This window comes from Pistacia vera, unplaced genomic scaffold (assembly GCF_008641045.1).
Source record: "Pistacia vera cultivar Batoury unplaced genomic scaffold, PisVer_v2 Contig183, whole genome shotgun sequence".
Taxonomy (NCBI): domain Eukaryota; kingdom Viridiplantae; phylum Streptophyta; class Magnoliopsida; order Sapindales; family Anacardiaceae; genus Pistacia; species Pistacia vera.
Window position 1 is genome coordinate 283,683 of NW_022195927.1, and position 14,482 is coordinate 298,164.

General features: G+C 33.5%; 1 protein-coding gene across 3 annotated transcripts; it reads left to right on the forward strand.

Annotated features, from left to right (window-relative positions):
- The first annotated feature begins 5,078 nt into the window (after window positions 1–5,078).
- LOC116126752 (senescence-specific cysteine protease SAG39-like) lies at window positions 5,079–9,764 on the forward strand. Of its 3 annotated transcripts, none has more exons than XM_031412418.1 (3): window positions 5,079–5,413; window positions 8,713–8,883; window positions 8,966–9,764. In XM_031412418.1, the coding sequence occupies exons 1-3, from the start codon at window positions 5,149–5,151 to the stop codon at window positions 9,550–9,552; spliced, it is 1,023 nt and encodes a 340-aa protein (XP_031268278.1). In that variant the 5' UTR covers window positions 5,079–5,148; the 3' UTR covers window positions 9,553–9,764. The 3 variants fall into 3 exon arrangements, with proteins under 3 accessions (XP_031268278.1, XP_031268279.1, XP_031268277.1); XM_031412419.1 differs by having other exon boundaries at window positions 5,079–5,384; window positions 8,684–8,883; XM_031412417.1 differs by lacking the exon at window positions 5,079–5,413 and having other exon boundaries at window positions 8,404–8,883.
- Window positions 9,765–14,482: the final 4,718 nt, after the last annotated feature.

A 14,482-nucleotide genomic window follows, 5' to 3' on the forward strand; every position in this document is an offset into this window, starting at 1 on the left:
TAGTTTATTAAGGAAACCAGTAATTTCTCCATTAAGGAAGAACTTGGCTAGAAATTCAGAAGACGATGAAGTCAGTAAGGAGAAAAGTGAAGACGAGAAAGAGTGGGTTGATTGGGAGGACAAGAGTTGGCTTCATCATTTTGCTCTGATACCATGAAATAAAATGAAGAACAGAGGATTCTTGGAATGTATTCTACTTTTTCATTACTGAATATTCCGCACTATTACAACCCATATAACAAGATGTTAATCGATCTTCTACTAATCACAGTTACCAACTAACCAAACCATAGTTATACAGCGGGCATCAACTAATACAAACGATGTAACTAATACAAGACTTAACCAACAATAATATAACCAATACAGACAAAATTAGAAAAATAGTCAAAGAATAATAAAATAACAGTGGATGTAGGATTCGTTTTAAGCATCCGAACCACTTTGTCAATCTATTATATATGTTTTCTCAAACATATATCACTAGTGCACCATACTCAACTCTCACAATCATATAATGTGTAATTTTTAAGATTCTCTTAGTACTTTGCATGTGCGAGATCGTTGGTGTCAAAATCACGTTAATAACTTTCTTATTTCATTGAGGTTTATCTGAAAAACATTTCTTCTTGATATTTTAATATTTTTTTTTAACCAAAATTTAACCAAAGACTAAGAATATTTTTTGGCTACACCCCTGCCAATAAACTTTCCAATTTAGTATAAAATTATGAAGCATCACGTTGAAGGTAATTTTTGTTACTTACGTGGTCAATCAACTATAAAGCGAAATATTAATTTCTGCATGGCAATTATTTCTTAATTATTTCTTGCATTTGATTAATGTTAGCTTCTGAAACTTTTTTTTTATGACCGGGGTGTTTAGACTAGCGTATATGTATCTCAACTAATTTTTGAAATTTTAGAGCTACCAATCGAGTAAGAGCTCTAGTAGCTATTTTTATTAGCAATCGAGGAGAGACTTGAACTGAAGACCTCTTGAGTAATACACCCAATAGTCTTTATCGAACCACTCGACCATAGTCCAACATTTAATATATATAATTTAATTTCGTTCGTTTTGAATTTTAAGCTCATCCTAAATTTTGGAGGAAAATACATAATTTAAATGGTCTAATTAAAATTTCTCTATTAAACATGGTTATATACATATAACCTTATATCAATTCACAATATCTAGACAAAATTGTGTATTTGATGTGCTAAGATTTATAAATTAGTTGTGCATAGTAGCTTAAGGCATTATATCGGAAGCACAAAACAAAAGCCCGTTCGGTTTTGCATAACACATGACATTCACTTAGAGTTTGCAATACAATATTGTGGATGCGTTGATTCACAACTCAAACTACCAAACCACACTTTGACAATGTTGACTCCTTTACTGGCATAAATTGAATGCCCTTTCCAGGATTTTTTTTTTTNAATTTTGGTCACTATTAAAATTATGAGAATATAATTTAGTCATTATTGTCACAATTTTGACAAAATCAATTTTGTAATCATATATTATATTCTCATCATAAAGCTTATCATTTGATCTTTAAATGTAAATCAATTGTGACAAAATATTACTTATAGTGATAAAAATTGTCTTCTATTGTTACAAATAATTTATTACAATAAACTAGTTTACAATGACAAATTATTATTGTCACAATAAATAATTAGGCTATGATGACCAAACACTCTTTCTTCACCATACACTAAAGAGTACGAGCTTAATGTGACCAATATGATGACCAATATATATTTATAGTGACAAATTATTTTGTTGTGAAAAGCCTAAATTCTTGTAATTTATAAGATCCTCTTAGCACCATACTCAACTCTCACAATCATATCACGTGTAATTTATAAGATCCTCTTAGCACTTTGCATGTGCGAGATCGTTAGTGTCAAAATCACGTTAATAACTTTCTTATTTCATTGAGGTTTATCTGACAAAAATTTCTTCTTGATATTTTAATTTTTTTTTTTAACCAAAGACTAAGAATTTTTTTTGGCTACACCCTGCCAATAAACTTTCCAATTTAGTATAAAATTATGAAGCATCACGTTGAAGGTAATTTTTGTTACTTATGTGGTTAATCAACTATAAAGCGAAATATTAATTTCTGTATGGCAATTATTTCTTAATTTTTTCTTGCATTTGATTAATGTTAGCTTCTAAAACTTTTTTTTTAATGACCGGGGTGTTTTGACTAGCTTATAAGCACCTCAACTAATTTTTTGGGATTTTAGAACTACTAATTGAGTAAGAGCTCCAGTGGCTATTTCTATCAGCAATTGAGGAGAGACTCGAACTGAAGATCTCTTGAGTAATACATCCAAGATTCTTTATCAAACCACTCGACCTTAGTCCAACATTTAATATATATNATGGAGATAAAATTGGGATCCAAGAATCACTCGGTTCTAGTTTATTAAGGAAACCAGTAATTTCTCCATTGAGGAAGAACTTGGGTAGAAATTCAGAAGATGATGAAGTCAATAAGGAGAAAAGTGAAGAGGAGAAAGAGCGGGTTGATTGGGAGGACAAGAGTTGGCTTCATCATTTTGCTCTGATACCATGAAATAAAATGAAGAACAGAGGATTCTTGGAATGTATTCTACCTTTTTCATTACTGAATATTTCGCACTATTACAACCCATATAACAAGATGTTAATCAATCTTCTACTAATCACAGTTACCAACTAACCAAACCATAGTTATACAGCTGGCATCAACTAATACAAACGAGTAACTAATACAAGACTTAACAATAATATAACCAATACAGACAATATCAGAAAAATAGTCAAAGAATAATAAAATAACAGTGGATGCAGGATTCGATTTAAGCATCCGAACTACTTTGTCAATCTATTATTTATGTTTTCTCAAACATATATCACTAGTGCACCATACTCAACTCTCACAATCATATCACGTGTAATTTCTAAGATCCTCTTAGCACTTTACATGTGCGAGATCGTTCGTGTCAAAATCACGTTAATAACTTTCTTATTTCATTGAGGTTTATCTAAAAAAAATTTATTCTTGATATTTTAATATATTTTTTTTAACCAAAATCTAACCAAAGACTAAGAATTTTTTTTGGCTACACCCTTGCCAATAAACTTTCCAATTTAGTATAAAATTATGAAGCATCACATTGAAGGTAATTTTCGTTACTTACGTGGTCAATCAACTATAAAGCGAAATATTAATTTCTGCATGGCAATTATTTCTTAATTTTTTCTTGCATTTGATTAATGTTAGCTTCTGAAACTTTTTTTTATGACCGGGGTGTTTAGACTAGCTTATACGCATCTCAACTAATTTTTGGGGATTTTAGAACTATCAATCGAGTAAGAGCTCTAGTGACTATTTCTATTAGCAATCGAGGAGAGACTCGAACTGAAGACCTCTTGAGTAATACACTCAAGAGTCTTTATCGAACCACTCGACCTTAGTCCAACATTTAATATATATAATTTAATTTCGTTCGTTTTGAATTTTAAGCTCATCCTAAATTTTGGAGGAAAATACATAATTTAAATGGTCTAATTAAAATTTCTCTATTAAACATGGTTAGATACATATAACCTTATATCAATTCACAATATCTAGACAAAATTGTGTATTTGATGTGCTAAGATTTATAAATTAGTTGTGCATAGTAGCATAAGGCATTATATCGGAAGCACAAAACCAAAAACCGTTCGGTTTTGCATAACACATGACATTCACTCAGAGTTTGCAATACAGTATTGTGGATGCGTTGATTCACAACTCAAACATACCAAACCACACTTTGACAATGTTGACTCCTTTACTGGCATAAATTGAATGCCCTTTCCAGGATTTTTATTTTTATTTTTTTGACTTATTTTTATGTTTCATGCTTCAGGTCTAGCTGTAGGGACAAAATTTTGTGTCCCCAATTAATGCATCTCTAGGATTTGGTAAATTAATACAAACTAATTGGTTGGCAAATTAATACAAACTAATTGGTCAGGAACTGGTCATAGATTTAGCCAAAAACAATCCGATTGACGCATGATCGGTCAGATATAATTGGTTGTGCGCCATTCCAATCATGTCAGTCGACGGTGGCGGTCGATGACAATAATGATGGTTGCTCACAGACGGTGGTGGTCTTAAGTGGATTTTTTTTCAGATTGGAAGAAGAGAAAAATAAGAAAGAGAAAGAAAATTGTTTTCAATTAGATAACGTGAAAACAAGTCCCACTCTCTTTTCATTTTTTAACGAAAAATCTTATTTGAGTTGGATTAATTTTCATATTGGATTAGCTCAATAAGTAAACAAACATATATCTTTTTTTTTTTTTTTTTAATTCAATTAGGATAAAGAACAGTGATCCAGAATAATATAACAAACAGGGGCTTTGTTTTTTTCCGAGTTATTTTCATGTTTCATGCTTCAGGTCTAGCTGAAGGGACAATATTTGGCACCCCCAATTAATGCGCCTCTTCGATTTGGCAAATTAATACGAAGTAACTAACCTTAATCTGAAACTGGTTTTTTTCATATGAACATGGAAAAGAGTACGTAGTCCAAACTTGCGGCGTGTTAATGGCAAAACCTAGTGTTTTAATTGGCAATAACTTGCGGAGGACAAAAAGGTTGCTATGAAGCACATGAAAACAAGAAGAAAACAACAACCACCACCAAGTTGACTCCGAGAAGACTCATAAAATGATCTCATGTTGATGACGCAATTATACGCGTAAATTCTTCAAAAGGGAAAATGCAGAAAAATTTCATCAACGACTTCTATATTTTCATTATCAGACCATACTTTAATCATAAAAAGATGCACACTGTAACCCAAAAAAAAGGTCGTTATTTTCCTTGTATGAGGTAGCTTGCATCAACCACAGAAACTCTTACTATATTTCTCAGTTCCAACCACCCAATTAGAAGAAGGTTCAAAGTTTCACACTAGCATTCTTCCAGGGCACTAGACTTTTTCGTGGAAAATGCCAGAAATGGGTCCCTTCATAAAATCCACGTCAGATTGAGGTGCTATTTAAGGGAGCAAGTGTCTTTCTTCTTCACAGCTTACAATTCAGCAAATATCACTGTTACATATCCTACACCATCTGTGTATTAACCATGGCCTTAACACTAAACACAAATATCATTATTTCCTTGTTAATGGTATTGAGCATTTGGGCATCACTTGCGATGTCTCGCACGTTGTATGAAGCTTCCATTGCCGAGAGACATGAGCAATGGATGGCTCGGCATGGCCGCACTTATGAGGACCAGGCTGAGAAGGAAAAGCGGTTTAAGATTTTCAAACAAAATCTTGAATTCATTGAAAAATTCAACAATGCCGGGAATCAGACATACAAGTTAAGCATCAATCAATTTGCAGATTCACAGGCATTTGTGTGGACTGTGCACCAGTATTGTAGCTGCCATAATAAGTTCCAGTGTATGAGGTATTAAACCTGTGATAGCATTGAGCAGCTGAGTGACCAGCTTTATGACAAACTTGACATATTATCTTATTTCTACCAGTATTTCGTCCTCTACCTCTCCCATAACTCTGAAATCCAGTTGGTCTTGTACTATTCAAAGGAACATTAGAATAGTAACTTGATTGACCACCATGCCCTGCTCCATAAGCTTCTGAGATAGGTACAGGATAGTTTTGATAATAGTGTGGATTTCCTAGTGAATTCAGTGAGGGAATGGTATTGGGAAAAGGGTTAGGTGAGGTTTGAATTGCTCCAGTTGGTTGAAGAACATTAGGATTCTTATTCTCTGTATTAAATCCAGAAGGATTGACTGAAGTATTAACTGAAGCTAGATTGGCAGAGCTACTGTATGAATCAACTGAATTGAACTTGTCAAGTCTAATCTCAAACTTTTGTAATAGAAATTACGCCTCCTGCAATGTTACATTATCCACCTTTGATTCAAGCCTAGATGTGAGATTAACTACAACTGCATCATATTCTGGGCCTAAACCATCAAGTACATACTGCAATAATTCTTCATCTGATATAACTAACCCACTGGCAGAGAGGCTTTCTGCAATTTCTTTCATCTTCTTTATGTGTTCTGCAATTCCTATATTATATTTCTGAGTTGTCTGTAAGAGATTCTTTAAATGAAGTGCTCTGGCTTTTGAATCATTAACAAACTCATTTTCTAAGGTATACCATATCTCGGTGGAAAATTTACACTTAGAAACATTTCCAAACATGTTCTCAGGAATGGATGCTAATAACCAACTCACAAGAAATTTGTCTGTACGTTTCCACATGATATAAGCAGGATTAATCTTATCACTAACAGAGTCACTAATATCTTAGGTTCTCCATGACCCTGTTCTAATTCTTTCTCATTTACAGAATCAGACAGTATAAAAGGAGGAGGACAGGGAACTTTACCAAGTAAGTGATGCTCAAGTTCGTGTGAACCAACCGCGAACAAGACCTGTGAACTCCAGAAATGATAATTGTTCCGAGTAAGCTTAGGGTTTATCACTTGTAGATTTGACGCCAGAGTTGAGGTGGTGCGGCTTGAAGATTCCCGCAGCATTTCTTCAATGCTTTTGAGTGACTGTGAAGAGGAACCAGAAACGTTCGCCATTGACGTGAGTCACTTGCTATGATACCAAGTTAGATCAGCAAGGATGAAGCAAGAACTTAGCAAAATCAATCAAGAAACAACGCAAGATTGAATCTGGATTCTGTTTCAAAGAGAAACGAATTCTGTTTTCATTTTTACTTAACTGAATTAGTAAAGTTACAACTGAGCTTTTATACAAACACTTAACACTCTTGAAACGTCATCGTTTCTGATGAGTTTACAACTGTTCTTTTGCAAACGCAACCCTCATGTTTATAAACTTGCACTCTGGTCCTGTTTACTTCTTTAAGCAATACAATCAACACTCTGCCTCAATTCGAGCTAAGTAAATTGGCTGACATTCCCCCTGAAACTAGACCTACTGCGCTTAGAAGAACTAAGCAAATTGGCTGACATAGTTAGATCAGCAAGGATGAAGCAAGAACTTAGCAAAATCAATCAAGAAACAATGCAAGATTGAATATGGATTCTGTTTCAAAGAGAAACGAATTCTGTTTTCCTTTTTACTTAACTGAATTAGTAAACTTACAGCTGAGCTTTTATACAAACACTCACACTCTTGAAACGTCATCGTTTCTGATGAGTTTACAACTATTCTTTTGCAAACACAACCCTCATGTTTATAAACTTGCACTCTGGTCTTGTTTACTTCTTTAAGCAATACAATCAACAGTCTTGAGTGGATTTTTTTTAGATTGGAAGAAGAGAAAAATAAGAAAGAGAAAGAAAATTGTTTTCAATTAGATAACATGGAAACAAGTCCCACCCTCTTTCCATTTTTTAACGAAAAATCTTATTTGAGTTGGATTAATTTTCATATTGGATTAGCCCAATAAGTAAACAAATATATATCTTTTTTTTAATCCAATTAGGATAAAGAATAGCGATGCAGAATAGTATAACAAGCAGGAGCTTTGTTTTTTTGGAGTTATTTTCATGTTTCATGCTGCAGGTCTAGCTGAAGGGACAATACTTGGCACCCCCAATTAATGCCCCTCTTCGATTTGGCAAATTAATACGAACTAACTAACCTTAATCTGAAACTGGTTTTTTTCAGATGAAAATGGAAAAGAGTACGTAGTCCAAACTTGCGGCGTGTTAATGACAAAACTTAGTGTTTTAATTGGCAACAACTTGCGGAGGACAAAAAGGTAGCTATGAAGCACATGAAAACAAGAAGAAAACAACAACAATCACCAAGTTGACTCCGAGAAGACTCATAAAATGATCTCATGTTGATGACGCAATTATACGCGTAAATTCTTCAAAAGGGGGCGTCGTGTTAATGACAAAACTTAGTGTTTTAATTGGCAACAACTTGCGGAGGACAAAAAGGTAGCTTGATAATGAAAATATAGAAGCCGTTGATGAAATTTTTCTGCATTTTCCCTTTTGAAGAATTTACGCGTATAATCGCGTCATCAACATGAGATCATTTTATGAGTCTTCTCGGAGTCAACTTGGGGATTGTTGTGTTTTTCTTCTTGTTTTCATGTGCTTCATAAAAAGATGTAAACTGTAACCCAAAAAAAAGCTCGTTGTTTTCCTCGTATTCGGAAGCTTGCATCAGCCACAGAAACTCTTACTATATTTCTCAGTTCCAACCACCCAAGAAAAAGGTTCAAAGTTTCACACTAGCATTCTTCCAGGGCACTAGACTTTTTCGTGGAAAATGCCAGAAATGGGTCCCTTCATAAAATCCACGTCAGATTGAGGTGCTATTTAAGGGAACAAGTGTCTTTCTTCTTCACAGTTTACAATTCAGCAAATATCACTGTTACATATCCTACACCATCTGTGTATTAACCATGGCCTTAACACTAAACACAAATATCATTATTTCCCTGTTAATGGTATTGAGCATTTGGGCATCACTTGCGATGTCTCGCACGTTGTATGAAGCTTCCATTGCCGAGAGACATGAGCAATGGATGGCTCGGCATGGCCGCACTTATGAGGACCAGGCTGAGAAGGAAAAGCGGTTTAAGATTTTCAAACAAAATCTTGAATTCATTGAAAAATTCAACAATGCCGGGAATCAGACATACAAGTTAAGCATCAATCAATTTGCAGACTTAACTGATGACGAGTTCCTTGCCTCACGCACGGGATACAAGCCAGTTCCCTCACAATCACGAACAGCCACAACATCCTTCGGGTATGAAAACCTTACTGAAGTTCCCACTAGCCTGGACTGGAGAGAAAAAGATGCCGTGACTCAGGTGAAAGACCAAGGCAATTGTGGTAAGTGAACACTCGTCTCTAATTCTACCTGTATGCTTTCAATACCCTTATCTTTGGTTTTGCTTACTTGATTTTTTTATAGGATGTTGCTGGGCATTTTCTGCGGTGGCAGCCATGGAAGGCATTACCCAGATCAAAACCGGTAAATTGATCTCACTTTCAGAGCAACAATTACTGGATTGTTCCACAAATGGTAATAACCAAGGATGCAATGGTGGAATGATGGAAAACGCCTATAATTATATTATAAATAACCAAGGTCTCACCTCCGAAACGAATTACCCGTACCAGGCAACGGAAGGAACTTGTGATACCCAACAGGAAACTGCCCCTGCTGCTCAAATACAGAGTTATGAAAAAGTGCCAAGCAATAATGAGGAGGCATTACTACAAGCTGTAGCCAAGCAGCCAGTCTCAGTTGCTATCGATTCTTCCGGTTTCAGGTATTACAATGGCGGTGTTTTTGATGGAAATTGTGGAACAAACTTAAACCATGCTGTTACCATTATTGGATACGGAACAGCGGATGATGGGACCAAATACTGGTTAATCAAGAATTCGTGGGGCCAGACCTGGGGTGAAAATGGTTATATGAGGATTAAGAGAGATGTTGAAGCCGCGGAAGGTCTGTGCGGCCTTGCAAAAGACGCTTCCTATCCAGTTGCATAAGTTTTTAAAAGGGAGGACATCCAAACTTCTTAAGTTCGCCAATAATTTTTATCCTTTAGCGTGTCAAATGTTGATCTTCTGTTTACGGAGACCAACTATTAGCCACTGAGCTGTTTTCATGTTTTTATAGTGTTGCATCAATATGTTGCTGATGCATATTTTTGTATTAATTAATGTCTTGTTTACAATGGAATATTGAATTCACTGTCTCATCTCTGATATTAAGATTACAACAATTTGCTATCCAAGTTTAAACTTAAATAAACCTGCATGCACACGCGCAGGTGCCAGAATCTAAGAGAAAAATTAAATATATCAGTTTGTCTATATTGTTTTTTGAAGCCCTACTAGCCTGATTGATGTCTCATGTTGAGCAGAAGAAACAAAGCTTTAATCCCGACCTCATTTGATAGGTAAGAAGTTCAACAAAAGATAGACCGGCATGCATTTGAATAAAGAAAATTCAATCTCTTTTGCAGTAATGTATCAGAAGAAACATAAGTCAATTTGCCTCTAATTCACAATGTGGAAAAGCTGAATTATAAGTCAATTGGCATGACTAATTTAACTTTGACAATGTTGACCTCTTCATTATTTCTTAAGTGGCATAATAAATCCACTTTCTATGATGAGTTAACGGGTTTTTCCCACCCAAATAATGGCTTAATGATACTTTTTTATCTACAGACTTTTAAAATACTACTTTACTACCTAAATTTATATTCCAGCGGTGAACAAAAAACAAACTTAGTCTAGATTATTGGGGCTTTTGAAGAGAAGAGGCTAATGAGTCTTTTGGTGGTAGAATGTTAGATTTTGATGGTTGGGATTAATTAGAATTTGACTTAAAAAGGACGGCTGCGCAAACCCTAATCGTTCGATTGTCGGCGATTGACGATATTGACATGAGTATGGTTTGAGAGGTTTTGGTGAGTGGTGATCAGAGAAGAAAATAGTAGTAGTGAGAGGTCGCAACAATATTAGAATCAGAAACAAAATATAAATTTGGATAGTAAAATAGTATTTTAAAAGTATATGGGTGAAAAAAAAGTCATTAACCATTATTTGAGTGGAAAAAAGTCTTTACTCTTCTATGATTCATCCTTTTCCATTTTCGGGCAGCTTCTTGTTGGAAAAAATCTTGTATTCCAAATAAATGTTTTGGGTTTGTCAAACAATTGATTTAAACTATCTTCTATTTCAAGTTAGATTGTGTAGATGAACATAGAAAAATTAAGTCCCAACTTTCCCCAAAGACTTACTGTTATTGGGTTTCTTTGGCGTAACTTACGGAATATAATATAAAAAGCAAAACAAACTCGAAATGATAAATTATTTACTTGCATGTTGATCACGACAATTATGCCCGCAAATTACACAAAAAGAGACAATAACCTTGACTTTGACTTTGTTTTTCATCTTTTGATTTGCTTTAACTTATCCAATCAATGTGTATTCACACTTTGCCAGTTCTACTCGGTGGATTTCTTGCTCTCAGTCATTCCTTGCTGGTGGATTAACTCACTGTGATGCTGAGATTGATAGAGGTTCCAAACTTCCACTGTGAGGGCATAGTCAGGATTTTTAATTAGTTGGGTTAAAAGTCTAAGTTGATAAATTAAAAAAATATATATATATTGAAATAATAAGTATAAAAAAATTTAATCTTAAAAATTAATTTTAAAAGTTACATATATCAAATTATTAAATTTATAATTATCTTCAATGATTTTTCATATTGTAAAAACGTTGCATAATTGTTTCATTGATAATGCCATCAAATATTTCTCTCTCAATATATATATATAATAAGACAATCATTTAACAATTGATCTCCAAAAAAGTAGTTTTTCTTGATTAATCAAACCAAAAGAAGAAGAGAGTATAAGTGAAGAGGGGAAGGATATAAAGAAGAGAGAAAACGTGAAAAAAAAAATATGGGTATTTTTTAATCTCGAGATTAATAAAATATAGAAATATCTTAGTTGAGTTAATAAAATACAAGTAATTTTAGTGTAGTCAATATAAATTTTAGTGGAGTTAAAATTGTTAATTATTATAAAAAATGTATCTCTTTTTAATAATTTCAGCGGGGTATTAGACCCCACTGAGTATACTTTGGTTACACCTCTGTGCTTATGTAATTTTTAGAGCCAAGTGTTTTGTTCATCTTAATGCTTAAGTTTATAATTCATATTGCGTTCCCAGGAAACTCTGTTTGTGCCTAAACCAAAACCATTTGAACATTTTCCGGTGAGTTGATTTATTTGTTCGCAATTCACCGCTTACATGTATTAAACTAACAAAATTACAAAATTCAATATTTACATGTGGCTTTATTATGTTGTTGACACCAAATAAGAAAAAAGCTGTATATATCCAATAAAACCTCTCTATAGTTATAATGGTGGGATTAATTAATTTTATTACTATGAGGATATTATAACTTAATAGAGGTGTGGTAACAAAAATTTATTTATAATTCATGTTTTAGTAGTACAGTATTAGGATTTCAATTGATGTTTTAATACTATTAAAATTTCAATTCAGCGCTTTAATTGCCTACTTTTAAAACTGATAGAAAATCGTGTCTTGAAACCAACAAAGATAAGTGTCATTGATGGAATTGTAAATACAGTTGCTGCATGGTCAAATTGATGTGAAGCCATATATTATTGTCAATTGTTTTTATCATTACAAAATTATGCAACAAATTGATGTGAAGCTACATACTATTGCCAATTGTTTTAATCATTACCAAATTAGGATCCCTAATGTCGATGAATTGCAAGTTACAAATGAAGTGGATGAGGAGAATCAAAGATTCATTGTAGAATTTAGTGATCAGATTCGACAACTTCATTACACTAATCGAATGGATGTTAATGTCTTTCTCAATCATCCAAATGAGCAATAAGTCATGTATGTTTTAACTAAAAAAGAAATCATTACTACAATTAGACAAGAAGATAAATGAAATAATCATGAGGATGATAGTACGGAAATACAAAAAGTTTTATGCTAAGAAGCTCTAAACATACTTGAGAAACTAGAAATATTTGGCTTCAACAAGAAAATGTTCATGCTAGCGAGTAATCTATCCGCAAGTTAAAAGGTGTAGTAACAACTCTAAAGCATAAATCATTATCTCAAATAACTTTAGATAAATATTTTATTTTATCTTAAACTTTTAATGTAACATAACATTTTTTTTTTTTTTTTTGCAATATACAGATAATTATTACTATGTAGAGGTAACTTTTCTTAAGACGGGAATTAAAAAAATTATAACTTATTACAATGTAGAGTTTATTCTTATTTATAACTATCCCAAATTGGGAATTGAATTTTTTATGACTATGTAGAGTTTATTCCTATATAGAGTATTACTATAGAGAAGTTTTACTGTATACATATTCTATTGCTACAAAAGATACTATGAATTTGTTATAGGATTATTATAAAATAATCAAAAGTAAATTTATCAAGAAGCTTCATTATTTCTAGAGCAAAATGTAGTATTACAAGGCAACAAAAGATCTTTTTGTAGTACAAACTGGAAGCATTAATCATTATTCTCAAAATAACTGTTTGTTTTAATATTTCATATCTTATTCCCAATCCTATTCTCAAAATAACTACTTATTTCATTATTCTCAAAATACTATTATATTTTTCCAATAATATTTTAAATCCTTTAAGTTTATTAATTTAACTAAACACCTTGAGAAAAAGTTTAAATATTAACAAAAACACCCCCACCCACCCACATTTGTCAAATTTCGGCCACAACCGTCGAAAGGTGATCGGAATCTGGTATAATGGCATACTACCGACTGGATCTGGCCGGTAGTGTGCTGATCTATCACTTTCCGGCTAGATCTATGGCCAAATCTTTGGTCGTAGCTAGTCGTCAACGACGGCGTTGACCATTAATGATGGCCATATCTTTGGCCATCGCAGATGCTAGATTTGGTCGTCGACAGCCAGAAATGGCCGTAGATCTGGCCAGATCCATGGCGGATCTGGCCAGAAAAGGCCATATCGACACACGAACGGCCAGATCCGGTCAATCGTGCACCGTAACGCCAGATTCTGGCGATGGTAGCCAGAATCTGGCAATTGTGGGTGGGGGTGTTTTTGTCATTTTATAAAAATTTTACATATTGGGGTGTTTCATAGATTAGCAACCTAGAGGGGTGTTTTTGTTAATTTTTAAATCTTATCTCATTATTCTCACCCAACTATAAAAATATCAAAAATCCTATCCAAAATACTAAAACAAACGGACCCATAGTTATTCTCTTCTCTAAAGCCTTCATCTTCAACAAAGGTATGTAGTACTTTTGTGAATTGTGATTCTTCAAGAGACTTTTTTCCAAATGGGAAACGCAGTGAAATTTCTTCAACCACTTCTATATTCTCAATTTTCTAATTAAAAGGCAATAGATTAGTCATATACAAGACACACGCTGTAATGTTGCTTGGCAGCCGCCCTCCACCACCATTAATAAAAGAACACTTGTTATATTACTCAGAAGCAACAAAACGAACAAAAGATTGCTAAGTTTCACAGGATAAAATATACATATGAATGCCTACTTTTTGTTGCATTTCGTGACACATGCCAAGAAAATAAGTTCCTCCTCCAAAATATACGTGCTATTTAAGAAAGAACAAGTTATAATTAGGATATCTGAATCAGTTTGCATACAAACCCAATAGATCAAATAAGTAAAAAATGTGGTATGTGACCACTTTATAGGACTTAAACACAAGACCTTTAGATTATCCACCTAGATGACTAAAGTTTTTTCATCCAACCATAAGACTAGTGGTTAGAAAATGAGTGTCTTTGTTTTTCACAACTTATCCATTCACCAAAAACCACTGTTACATAACTACAAATTAACTATGGCTTCTACAATCA